This window comes from Dipodomys merriami, unplaced genomic scaffold, assembly GCF_024711535.1.
Source record: "Dipodomys merriami isolate MVZ:Mamm:240054 unplaced genomic scaffold, mDipMer1.0.p SCAF_41, whole genome shotgun sequence".
NCBI lineage: Eukaryota > Metazoa > Chordata > Mammalia > Rodentia > Heteromyidae > Dipodomys > Dipodomys merriami.
The window spans coordinates 10,783,049-10,795,106 of NW_027205715.1; the positions used below are offsets into that span (position 1 = coordinate 10,783,049).

General features: G+C 55.3%; 2 protein-coding genes across 5 annotated transcripts; both read left to right on the forward strand.

Annotated features, from left to right (window-relative positions):
- The first annotated feature begins 874 nt into the window (after positions 1-874).
- LOC138806987 (transcription factor E2F4) lies at positions 875-7,293 on the forward strand. The gene is made up of 10 exons (XM_069992517.1): positions 875-1,080; positions 1,510-1,619; positions 1,764-1,925; positions 2,242-2,285; positions 2,954-3,015; positions 3,227-3,524; positions 3,955-4,161; positions 6,060-6,107; positions 6,313-6,357; positions 6,459-7,293. The coding sequence occupies exons 1-10, from the start codon at positions 946-948 to the stop codon at positions 6,572-6,574; spliced, it is 1,227 nt and encodes a 408-aa protein (XP_069848618.1). The 5' UTR covers positions 875-945; the 3' UTR covers positions 6,575-7,293.
- Positions 7,294-7,503: 210 nt separating this feature from the next.
- LOC138806988 (engulfment and cell motility protein 3) lies at positions 7,504-12,058 on the forward strand. 4 transcript variants are annotated; one of them, XM_069992518.1, is made up of 20 exons: positions 7,504-7,791; positions 7,949-7,989; positions 8,076-8,148; positions 8,329-8,379; positions 8,579-8,748; positions 8,838-8,937; positions 9,041-9,192; positions 9,283-9,361; positions 9,459-9,509; positions 9,598-9,720; positions 9,809-9,940; positions 10,033-10,134; positions 10,235-10,343; positions 10,452-10,588; positions 10,693-10,856; positions 10,966-11,078; positions 11,171-11,275; positions 11,379-11,461; positions 11,548-11,634; positions 11,722-12,058. In XM_069992518.1, the coding sequence occupies exons 1-20, from the start codon at positions 7,714-7,716 to the stop codon at positions 11,932-11,934; spliced, it is 2,163 nt and encodes a 720-aa protein (XP_069848619.1). In that variant the 5' UTR covers positions 7,504-7,713; the 3' UTR covers positions 11,935-12,058. The 4 variants fall into 4 exon arrangements, with proteins under 4 accessions (XP_069848619.1, XP_069848620.1, XP_069848623.1 ...); XM_069992519.1 differs by having other exon boundaries at positions 10,966-11,072; XM_069992522.1 differs by having other exon boundaries at positions 7,532-7,652.

Below are 12,058 nucleotides of genomic sequence, written 5' to 3' on the forward strand. Positions count from 1 at the left end.
CACTTTCCTCCAGTAAACTACTCAGAAAAGGCTGGAAGTGGCTTTGTGGTTCAAGTGGTAGAGTGCTAACCTTGAGCACAGACAGGCTCAAGGGCAGAGTCTACACCCTAAGTTCAATCCCCAGGACTGGAAAAAATAAAATAAAAGACACCAGCAAACTACAATCCTTCCTACATGCTGGGACTTGCTCTAGGAACTTATACTCACATATAAGAAACACCAACTTTGCCAGGCGCGGGTGGCTCACGCCTGTAACCCTAGCTACCTAGGAGGCTGAGATCTGAGGATTGCAGTTCAAAGCCAGGCCGGGCAGAAAAGTCGTAAGACTCTGATCTCCAATAAAAACCACTAGAAAACCGGAGGTGGTGCCGTGGCTTAAGAGGTAGAGCACTTGCTTTGAGCTGAAGAGCGCAGAGACAGCGTTCAGGCCCAGAGTTCAAGCCTCACGACCGACAAGCAAGCAAAAAAGCAAAAAAAAAAAAAAAAACTTTTGCAAGAAATTGACAAATGGTTGTAAGGCAGATACATAGCCTCAGCACTGTATTGTGAAGACAGTAGAAAGATAATTACTGGGAACAAGAAAGGGTATTTAAGGATGGAAAAAAATGGACAATTTCGCTGTACTTAGTGCAAGCTGGAAAGGCAAGTTCGGGAGATTTTCTCCGTTGACGGGGCTGCTCGATGACTTCCTTCTCCAATTTGTCCTTCTAGAGTTTCCAGCGATTGTTTTTCGTCTTATTCGGCAGCTGGGTATTTGTTAACGGTCCCTGAGGTTTTACGTCGACACCCGGGGATACGAATTGCACCAGATTCCTTGGCAGGACTGCGAGCGGAAGCGGAAGCAGCGACCAGGCTCTAGCGGCCCGGCGTCCCAGAACGGAAGCGGAAGTGGTGGCGGCGCCGGCCTAGCCTGGCCTGGCTGAGGGGAGGCGGCGGGTGTCCACGATGGCGGAGGCCGGGCCGCAGGCGCCGCCGCCCCCGGGCACCCCAAGCCGTCACGAGAAGAGCCTGGGCCTTCTCACCACCAAGTTCGTGTCGCTCCTGCAGGAGGCGAAGGACGGCGTGCTTGACCTCAAGCTGGTGCGGCTCGGGCTGAGGGGCGCGGGGGGGGGGGGGGAGCCGGGCCCGAGCCGGTAGCGGGAACCGGCCGGTCCTCCGCCAGCCAGCCGCCATCAGCATGCTTTCCCACCGGAGAGAACCTGGGGGCTTTTCCATTCATTTAGCAGACACCGCTGAGCGTCAGCTCGGGGCTGCAGGTGTTTGGCCCTCGTGGCCCTCCCTGGATGGCTGGCACGGGGAGAAGAGCGTCAGAGCATCACTACGCGACTGTGACAGGTCTCTTTCTACCGCACGGTCCTGAGCTGCTAAGAGTGCCTGGAAGCCAACGACGCGCTCGGGGACTCAGACTACCCTCCCCCCCCACCCCCCTTCCCAGACCTAATCTCCAGGTCACTGGACGTCCACCTAAAGAGTGGGACCGAGCTTTTTGCACTCTGTTCTGTCTGCCAGGCAGCGGACACTCTAGCTGTGCGCCAGAAGCGGCGGATATACGACATTACCAACGTATTGGAAGGTATTGGGCTGATCGAGAAAAAATCCAAGAACAGCATCCAGTGGAAGTAAGTGGGGATATTCTGGAGGGCCGGTGGGTTTCCAACCCAGAGGTGTCAAGGGGCGTGGGTGGGGCAGAGGGAAGAGATCAGGGGGCAGTGGGACTCAAGAGTACACTGCAGTCCCTACTCAGCCTCACTCCCTGGACTCAGGGGTGTGGGGCCAGGCTGCAATACCCGGGAGATCGCCGACAAGCTGATTGAGCTCAAGGCAGAGATCGAGGAGCTGCAGCAGCGAGAGCAAGAACTTGACCAGCACAAGGTGTGGGTGCAGCAGAGCATCCGGAATGTCACAGAGGATGTGCAGAACAGCTGATATCCTCCTAGTGGTCTCTAATTGGGGGAGAGGGCAAGGGGCACTCTGATCCGGCTGGGTTTATTTTGTGGTGCGGGGGGCCCTGTTCCTCCTGCAAGGTTGGTCCTGTAGCCCTTGGCCAGGTCCCAGCCTTACAAGTATTCTGTATGGCTCCTCTTCCTCCGTCAGCTTTGGATTGTGATCCCTCTGCAGTAGACCCTAGGGCCTAGAACTTTTCCTGAGGGCTGTATCAGACCTCTGCTAAAATGTTTGGTTTCTTCTGTGGCCTGCTGACACCACAGGCAAGGCATCAACTGTTCTCCTTAACCTTCACACCTTGGCTTACGTGACACATGAGGACATCTGCAGATGCTTTGCTGGTGAGCAGAGCCTAGGTGAAGGGGGGTGGGCCCTAAGCATTCACCTCAGTGCCTTCATAAGAGGGTTCCTCAAGCTTGCCTAAATAGAAACCAGGCAGGGTGAAATCCTAAGTTTGAGGGTCATTGGGAGCCTGGAGGACAACCATATTGAGGAGGTACATGAATCCTGGGATGGGTTCTTGGATTCACTCCATCAGTGTTGTCCTCTGGCTATGGTTTCTTGGGTATGACTGAGACACAGGGAAGAGAGTATGTGTGTACAATCTCACATGCTTGTATGCAGAGAGCAAGGGTGCCTACTTCCAACCAACCTGTATTTGGTTCACCTGCATTGTGGATACAGATGTTGGTCCTTCCCCATCTTGTACCTCAGACCAGTCCTGAGAAAGGGACATTAGTCTTGGGCAGAACACCTGTAACTAGAGATCGGGATCATCATCTGAAGAGGAGGTTTCCATGCCAGCGATCTCTCTACAAATGTGTTTGATCCTAGATTTTCTGGTTATACTGTGCTTGGCTGTAAGGGAAACAAGCACTTTAGCTCAGCCCCAGCTGCTATGGTGATAGTTAAGGCTTCCTTTTTAGTATCTTTGTTAATGGAGCAGGTACCTCTATGCCCAGCTCAGATTGAACCCATGGGCCCCGACCCATTCTCCTTATCATTCTAGGAGATACCCTTCTGGCCATCCGGGCCCCATCGGGCACCAGCCTGGAGGTGCCCATCCCAGAGGTGGGTGCTTGGCCCTGGCAGGCGGTGTCAACTAAGGGTGGGTGCTGACTGGGGAGCCTGATAAGTCCTGGGTGGGGCATGGGGGAGGCCTGGAGATGTGGGTTATCTAGGAGGATGGGCAGCCTGAGTGGGAGAGGACACTGGCCCTGACCCAGGGTTGGATAGAAGCCATACGTGCTTGCAATTCTGTCTACCTTCTACCAATCTCTAGGGTCTCAATGGGCAGAAGAAGTACCAGATTCACCTGAAGAGTGTGAGTGGTCCCATTGAAGTGCTGCTGGTGAACAAGGAGGCATGGAGTTCACCACCTGTTGCTGTGCCTGTGCCACCCCCGGAGGATCTGCTCCAGAGCCCACCCGCTGTTTCTACTCCTCCCCCTCTGCCCAAACCTACCTTAGCACAGCCCCAGGAAGCTTCACGCCCAAGCAGCCCCCAGCTGACTGCCCCCACTCCTGTTCCTGGCAGCACTGAAGTCCCTGGGGTGGCCAGCCTGGCAGCTGAGATTACAGGTGAGGCACAATGGTGATAGGCCACCTTTTGCATCCCTAGAAGCATTACCTGTGTTGTGGAGTGCCATCCTGAGAATTAGAAGAGATGTAGGGGTCTGTCTTTCCTTGGTTCCTGCTAGTCTTCCTTGCTGTAGCAGTAAATGCACCCTTCGTAATGGGGAAGGTCTGTGTGAAGGGACAGTAGGTGACAGTTTCTGGCAGCTCCCTTGGACCCATGTTTTCTTTGCATCTTCCTCCTACAGACTTTAGGCCCCTGTCTCTTTCAGTGACTGGTTTCTAGGTTCTCTCTTCTGGGGTAATTGATAGTGCCTACTCCACCTTGGGTCTGGACACCAGAACAGTGATCATCCTGACCATGGGGTCGAGTCCGCCAGGTTCAACCACCTGTTTCCTACCACCATGTGATTGGGTTTGGTGGATATGGTTGCAGTGAGTGGCGGCCCTGGGACTGAAAGCAAGGACAATGATGAGCTCAGCTCACTCCCACTGGGCCCGACAGCGCTGGATACCAGGCCACTGCAGTCTTCTGCCCTGCTGGACAGCAGCAGCAGCAGCAGTAGCAGCAGCAGCAGCAGCAGTTTATCCGGACCCAACTCTTCTACCTCCTTTGAGCCCATCAAGGTGGACCCCACAGGTGGTGAGTTTACCTGCTGACCAAGAGGTAGCAGGGAGAGTCCAGTCTCAGCCCAGTCCTTGATCAGAAGCAAGAACCTAGCTCCCCTAACAACCCCCACCTGATAGCAGAGCTCTCTACCAGCCAGGGCAGGGTGCCTGGTACCCAGGCCAGTGCTGGTGCCCTTTCGTCTCCTTCCTGGGCTAATGCAAAGCTCCCTGGCTATCTCTCAAGCCCCATCTGTCATTCTTGGAGCACACTGAGATTCCCTAATCCACACTTGATCCTCTGTGTCTCTGTCTTACCTACCCTGTCTCCTATGTGTGGACCTCTTGAAAAAGAAACCCTTGCTGCACTCCATGTCTCCATCTTAAAGTCACTCCCAGGTGGCAGCTGGCAGGACCCCACCCCACCATAGCAGTTTGGCTGGTCTTCCCCTCCCTCCCTCCCTGCCTCCCTCCCTCCCTCTTCCTTTTCTCTCTCTCTCTCTTTCTCTGTCTCTCTCTCTCTTTTTTTTTTTTTTTTTTTTGTCAGTTGTGGGGCTTGAACTCTGGGCCTGGGCACTGTCCCTTTTAGCTCTTCAGCTCAAGGCAAATGCTCTATCTTCCACTTGAGCCACAGTGCCACTTCTGGTTTTCTGGTGGCTAATTGGAGGTAAGAGTCTCAGGGACTTTCCTGCCTAGGCTGGCTTTGAACTGTGATCCTCACATCTCAGCCTCCTCATTAGCTAGGATTACAGGCATGAGCCACTGGTGCCTGAGTCTTTCTTTTCTTGTTTGTTTGGTGGTACTGGGGTTTGAAAGGGCCTTATGCTTGTGCTATACTACCTGAGCCATGCCTCCAGCCCAGGGCTAGTCTTGATGAGGTACCAGGTATCTTAAGGGGCTTGACTGTGCTACTCTTGTTTCTTGCTGATGCTTTTTCCTCATTTGATTTTAGTGATGCCAGTTTCTTGACTTAGTACTTTTTTAAATACAGCTGCTTGGGAGGATTCCAGACCCGGGGAAATAAAATCCAGTCTTTTCCTAGTTTAGATCTTTTGCCTGCTCTCCATGTCTACCTTCTGGTTCTCCAGAGAGCACCTCATTTTTTTTTTTTTTTTTTTTTTGGTCGGTCGTGGGGCTTGAACTCTGGGCCTGGGCAGAGCACCTCATTTTTAAATGTCTTTAACTTAATTCATTTTTCTCCTTAATATCTGCTTCTATGGGCTTATGTCCACTGGCTGCCCTGCTCATCTAGGCATGGTACCTGGATGTCCAGGTCTCCCTGCCCACCCCACACTGGCTAAGTACGGTCTGTTTAACACCTTTCCCCTTATCCCTTACATCTTCAGCACTCAGGATGACTACTGGACACCTGGATTCTAGATTTGTTGGCATCTGTCTCTTTATCCTTAATGACAAAAATGATCTCTGAAATGCTAACCTGACTGAGCTTTATCCAGCTCGGGAGTAGAGCATGTACTAAGCATTTGTGAGGCCCTAGGTTCAATCTCCAGCATGCACACATACACATACAAAACAAAACATCCTTTCAGTGGTTCCCTAACTCCCATTCGGGAAAATCTCAAGCTCCTAATCCCAGCATAGACTCCTCTTGTGTTCCTTCCATCTTTTCTTCTGTTTCCTGTCTCCTCCCAGTCAACTTTATAGTAGCTTCATCATTGTGTAGTTCCCACCAAAGTGTCTTCCACCTTTGCCAGGTGGCCCAGCTCAGGGTGTATCACAGAATACATGCTTGGTAAAGGTGGGAGTGCATAAAACCTACTGGGCTCAGGGTACCAAACTTCAGTCAGCAGAATACCTGGGGCAGGGCTTGCATTTCCTCAGCCATGTAGAATCCAAGAGTTGATAGTATAGGATCCAAGGAAGGTGGGGGCTGAGGTGACCTCTCCCTTCTAGCCTGGCTTTCTTGTCTTTCAGTTCTGGAACTCCCCAAAGAGCTGTCAGAAATCTTTGATCCTACACGAGGTAGGCAGTGTTCCCCCCTGGGTCTGGGGATAGGGACATGGCTCATCAAGTGCTGCTTTCTTGCTCTTCTGAGCACCTTATGATTGTGGTTGGTTTTCCCAGGCAAAAAGTAAACTATCCAATGAGCATGTGGGGGTTCCTTTCATGGGCTTGAGTGGATGGAAAGGTGGGGGTCAGAATATAAATGAGTTCTCTCCATTCCCAGAGTGCATGAGCTCAGACCTGCTGGAGGAGTTGATGTCCTCAGAAGGTGGGTGGTCTAGGAAGGTAGGGGGTGGCTGTGGGCAGGGTTGGGTGGCTGTTGGGTAGGGCCATTGATTGCCCAGGGCCTCAGCCTAGTACTCTCTGCAGTGTTTGCCCCCCTCCTCCGCCTTTCTCCACCCCCTGGAGACCACGATTACATCTACAACCTGGATGAAAGTGAAGGTGTCTGTGATCTCTTTGACGTGCCTGTTCTCCACCTCTGACTGACAGACATGCCCCAGTGTCTGGGATCCAGACTGAGCTGGGGGCTGCCTGGGAACCTTCCCCACCCCTACCCCTACACAGCTTGAGGGTCACAGACTGCAAGCTTGTCCTACTGCACAGTTCTAGCCAGGCCTTCCTCTTCTGCTTTGGCGTTTGTTCTGTGTGAGCAGAGCAGGGAAAAGGCTCAGCCCCCTCCACATGGAGCCAAAGTGTTTGCCTCCCTTTTTCTGGAGCCTCCCCCCCCCCCCCCCATAGCTCAGGCTCAGCTGCCATCCAGTGGCACAGGCCCGCCATTGCCCCCATAGGGCAGTTTGTCCAGCCCCTCTCCCCCAGGAAGGAAGGATGGAATGGAGCTGAGTACTTTGCCAGCCTCACCCTAGCTTCCTTCCCTGCCTACTCATCCTACAGCTTCTGGATCTCTCATGTACCCCCTTCTGCTGAGGCCCCAGCTCTGAGTATTGGGGAGGGAGTTGCTAGTAAGAAGGAATTGAGGTGTCTAGGAATCTGGATGGGTTGGTCCCAACCTCCTGATGCTCCATAGTTCCCCCACCCCCCTTCATTTCCATTTATCTTTGTTTAGAGCCATTTGCAGAGATTTAGAAAGATTTACAGTAACGAATGGATTCCTATATAAAGATTATTTTTATACTTTTTGCAGCAAAAGGAAATTGTAATATTTGTACAGTGTCCAAGTGAATAAAGACCTTGCCTAAGGCTATTTCTGATCTGGTTCTTTGGGGCCCCTCCCTGAGACTGCTGGCTAGGCGGGACAGGGTGGGTCACCTTGCTGGAATGGGAGGTGTGGCCGCATTAGGCAGCCGGTCCTCCCTGCCCCCACCGGCCGCACCTCAGTGTGGGGAGGGGCGGGGCCACCTCCGCGGGGCGGGGCGGGGCGGGCAGGGCCATCCTACCCTCCTACCCTCCTACCCCCAGACTCCAACCCGGAACTAGCCGAGGCTCCCTTGGGAAGGCCTTGGTGCCTGGCAGGGAGTGGGAACTGGGCTAGGAGTGCAGGCCACCGGGGCCGGTTCGTGGGCGAAGGGCCACCCTTCTAGCACCCAAAGGGCTCCAGGCCAGGTACGCGCTCGGCGGGAGCGGCACAGTCGGGAAGGTGCAGGCGCCCACCGCCGGCTGGACTATGGCTCCCCCGCGGAACATGGTGAAGATTGCTGTCCAGATGCGTGACGCCATCCCGCAGCTCATCCAGCTGGACCAGGTCACTGGCCTGTCCGACCTCCACCTGCCCCGTTGCCCACCGCTGGTTGATCCCCTTCCCTTGGGACAGGCACCCCACCTTTTCCCCAGATCCTTCCCCTCCCACCCCCGTTTCCACCCATTCCCAGCTCCTGAGTGACAGCTCCCACTTACTGTAGGCAAAGCCCCTGGCCACTGTGCTGAAGGAGCTGTGCGACGCGTGAGTGACTGACGGCCAGCGGGGTGGGGGAGGGGCGGGCGAGAAGAGGGGCCCCTACCTGCCTCGCTGAGCTGTGTGCCTCGCAGGTGGAACCTGACTCACTCCGAACGCTTTGCCCTGCAGTTTGCTGATGGGCACAGGAGATACATCACCGAGAATGTGAGTCCCCAGCCCCCAGCCTTCACCCTATGACCCTTCTAATCCACCTGGCTCTGATAGAACAGACTCATTCCCCATATCTAAGAGCTTTCTTTTACTGACCCCCAAATCCTCCCTCACTGAGGAGTCAGTTGACCTTGAGTCCTCCTTGACTTTGCTCCTCTTTCTATTTTCCTCCAGAATCGGGCGGAGATCAAGAATGGCAGCATCCTATGTCTCAGCACTGCCCCAGTAATGTCCCTCTGGCCCCATCCCCATCCCCTCTGCCCGGCCCCTTTGCCTCTTTTCTGCCCGATGGCCTCAGCCCCAGATCTGGAAACCCTCTCCAGCAGTGCTCCACCTAGTGGCCACCAGTATCTGTACACTTTCAATTCATGTCCTAACCTCTGTCCAGCCTCATCCATTTTTATTCTGCCCCTGCCCCTGCCAGGATCTGAAGGCTGAGCAACTGTTGGGGGAACTGCAGAATTCCAGTCGTGAACGGCGCCGAGAAGCTCTAAGACACCTCGTCCTGCTGGCCTCAGACATGACCTTTGCCCAGGAGGTCATCAGCCGTGATGGGCTTCAGAGACTGGGCACCATTATTGAGGATGGGGATGAGTGAGCACACGGTTATGATGGGGTGGGGGAACGTGGTAGGGCTTGTAGAATTTGGTCTGGTTCTGCTCAGCTCCAGGGGTCTCCTCTAGCCTAGGTGAGATGCTGGCTCTCGGGCTGAGGGCCTTCTTGGAGTTCATGGAACACGGCGTGGTGTCCTGGGAGACACTCGGCATCCCCTTTGTGAGGAAGGTAGGTGGACTTTTCCCAGGACAGCAGGTGGGGGCAGTGAGGTAGTGCCAGGATCTGGCCTTGTGTGGTGGCGAGGTGGCGATCCCCTCTACCCCTCTTACAGGTCGTGTCCTATGTGAACATGAACCTGATGGATGCCTCTGTGCCGCCCCTGGCCCTTGGGTTACTGGAAAGTGTGACCTTGAGCAGCCCTGCTATGGGCCAATTGGTTAAGAGTGAGGTGCCACTGGATAGACTGCTGGTTCACCTGCAAGTGTAAGCCTCAGGAATGGGATATAGGTGGGAGAGCAGTACTAGACCTGGACCCAGTATGTGCAACTGAGCCCACCCCTCCTCTTGCCATAGGATGAACCAACAGCTGCAAACCAAGGCCATGGCACTGCTGACAGCCTTGCTTCAGGGAGCCAGCCCTGTTGAACGTAAGGTGAGTGTCACTGGTGGCTGGGTGGGGATTATCAGCTGATGGCTACAGTGTTCCAACCTGAGGATCAATCACTGAACCCCCTTCACACTTCCTGCAGCAAATGCTTGACTACCTATGGCAGAGGAACCTTCGCCAGTTCATCTACAAGGTAGGAACAGTCGGACCAGGGAGGGCCCTCCTCCCTCCTTATCCCTCTTCTCCCAGTGAGTCACATCCACAGCCTGCCTGTCTTCCAGAATATCATTCATAGTGCTGTGCCACTGGGCGATGAGATGGCTCATCACTTATATGTGCTGCAGGCCCTTACACTGGGGCTGCTGGAGCCACGTATGCGGACACCACTCGACCCCTACAGTCAGGTGTGTGTCCTGGGAGGAACAGTCTGGGGATGGCTTGGAGATTGGCCTTGAATCTCTGATTTTGATACTTATCCAACAATAACCCCAGGAACAGCGGGAGCAGCTGCAGGCCCTGCGCCAGGCTGCCTTTGAGCCAGAGGGGGAATCTCTGGGCACTGGGCTGAGTGCAGACCGCCGCCGTTCCCTCTGTGCCCGAGAATTTCGCAAACTGGGCTTCTCTGTGAGTAACCTCTACCCAAGTCCCCACCCGAGGCTTCTACAAGGGCTGTTGTGGCCCTTCCTGAGCTGCCCTTCCTGTGCTCCCACCTCCAGAACAGCAACCCAGCCCAGGACCTGGAGCGCGTGCCCCCTGGCCTGCTGGCTCTGGACAACATGCTCTACTTCTCCAGACATGCCCCTAGTGCATATAGCCGGGTCAGTGACAGGGTGGCAGGGATGGCACTAGTCCCACCTTGGCAGGATCCCCATGGGCTTAGCTGAGACCCTGTCCCACTCCCTGTGCCCACTCCCCCAGTTCGTGCTGGAGAACAGCAGCCGGGAGGATAAGCACGAGTGCCCCTTTGCCCGGAGCAGCATCCAGCTGACGGTGCTGCTGTGCGAACTGCTCCATGTCGGGGAGCCTTGTGAGTGGTGCTGGGTCCAGCGTGTCCGGGGACAGGGGACGGAAGGGCAGAGAGGGCCAGGGGTTATACACACTTTCTCCCTGAGCCCCTCCTGCCCCCCTGCTCCAGGCTCCGAAACGGCCCAGGACTTCTTTCCCATGTTCTTCAGCCAAGACCAGAGCTTCCATGAGCTCTTCTGCGTGTCCATCCAGCTGCTGAATAAGACCTGGAAGGAGATGCGGGCGACACAGGAGGATTTTGACAAGGTGGGGGCCGGGGGTGGGGAGAAAGAGCTGGGAGGCCAAGCAGGGGTCTGTTCTGGAAAGAGGCCCAGAGGTCAGGCTCCATATTGTGCTTGGGGTGGCCTCAGGTCATGCAGGTGGTACGGGAGCAGTTGGCCCGTACACTGGCCCTGAAGCCCACATCCCTGGAGCTTTTCCGGACCAAGGTGAACACACTCACCTATGGGGAGGTGCTGCGGCTGCGGCAGACGGAGCGACTGCACCAGGAGGGCACCCTCGCCCCTCCCATACTGTGAGTTGTCAGGGACAGATTCCTCAGTAGCAGTTCCCATCTTCCCAAGTACCCTGTGGACTGTGCCCTAGGTCAGTCCTGGTCACTGACTGCCACCCCTCTATCCCAGGGAGCTGCGGGAGAAGCTGAAGCCAGAGCTCTTGGGCCTGATCCGCCAGCAGCGTCTGCTCCGCCTATGCGAAGGGACACTCTTCCGCAAGATCAGCAGCCGGAGACGTCAGGGTCTCTGAGTGGGTCAAGGAGGGGCACAGGGTGTGTAGGTTGGGGTCAGAGCCTTTCTCATCACTCCTTCCCTCTTCCCCTTCTCTGCACAGACAAGCTGTGGTTCTGCTGCCTATCACCCAACCACAAGGTGCTGCAGTATGGAGATGTGGAGGAGGGTGCCAACCCCCCTGCCCCAGAAAGCCTGCCAGAACAGGGTAAGGAGGGCAGGGCCAGGGTTCTGACAGCTGCTTTACTCAGATGCCCTGTGCCCTGGGGCTGCCTAGGGCCCCAATGGTCAGCCTGGTTTTCTTCCTGCAGTCGCTGTAGCTGACATCAGGGCACTCCTAACTGGCAAGGACTGCCCCCATATCCGAGAGAAGGGCTCTGGGAAGCAGAACAAGGTGAATGCAGTGGGACCGTGGGCCTCTTCCCACCTGCCCCTGCCTGTCTGTTCCTAGCTCAGTGCTCTTGCCCTCTGGTTCCTTAGGACCTCTGTGAGTTGGCATTCTCCATCAGCTACGACCATGGGGAAGAAGAGGCGTACCTCAACTTCATTGCCCCCTCCAAGCGGGATGTGAGTCTCTGGGCTTGGTTGAATTGGGCAGATGGCTGAGGGATCAGATGGGCAGACCTTCATTGAGCTGGCCCTATCTGTCCCAAGTTCTATTTGTGGACGGATGGGCTGTGCGCCCTGCTGGGTAGCCCCATGGGCAGTGAGCAAACCCGGCTGGACCTGGAGCAGCTACTGACCATGGAGACCAAGCTGCGATTGTTGGAGCTGGAGAACATACCCATCCCAGAGCAGCCACCTCCCGTGCCTCCACCCCCCACCAACTTCAACTTCTGCTATGACTGCAGCATCACTGAACCTTGACAATGAGGTTGAGCGAGGGCCACAGTTGCTGCAACTGCAGCAACCACAAATTGGGTAGAGCAGACTGGGGCCCCTAGCCAGCAGAAGCTGCAGCAGAAATAAAGTGTATCAAGCAAGCACTGAA

Coding starts and splice junctions, on each gene's coding strand:
- LOC138806987 (XM_069992517.1), top strand. CDS start 946: ATGGCGGAGGCCGGGCCGCAGGCGCCGCCGCCCCCGGGCACCCCAAGC. Junction 2,286..2,953: donor CATCTGCAGATGCTTTGCTG/GTGAGCAGAGCC, acceptor TTATCATTCTAG/GAGATACCCTTCTGGCCATC. Junction 3,525..3,954: donor CCTGGCAGCTGAGATTACAG/GTGAGGCACAAT, acceptor ATATGGTTGCAG/TGAGTGGCGGCCCTGGGACT.
- LOC138806988 (XM_069992518.1), top strand. CDS start 7,714: ATGGCTCCCCCGCGGAACATGGTGAAGATTGCTGTCCAGATGCGTGAC. Junction 9,193..9,282: donor CTGCTGGTTCACCTGCAAGT/GTAAGCCTCAGG, acceptor CTCTTGCCATAG/GATGAACCAACAGCTGCAAA. Junction 10,344..10,451: donor GCTCCATGTCGGGGAGCCTT/GTGAGTGGTGCT, acceptor CCCCTGCTCCAG/GCTCCGAAACGGCCCAGGAC.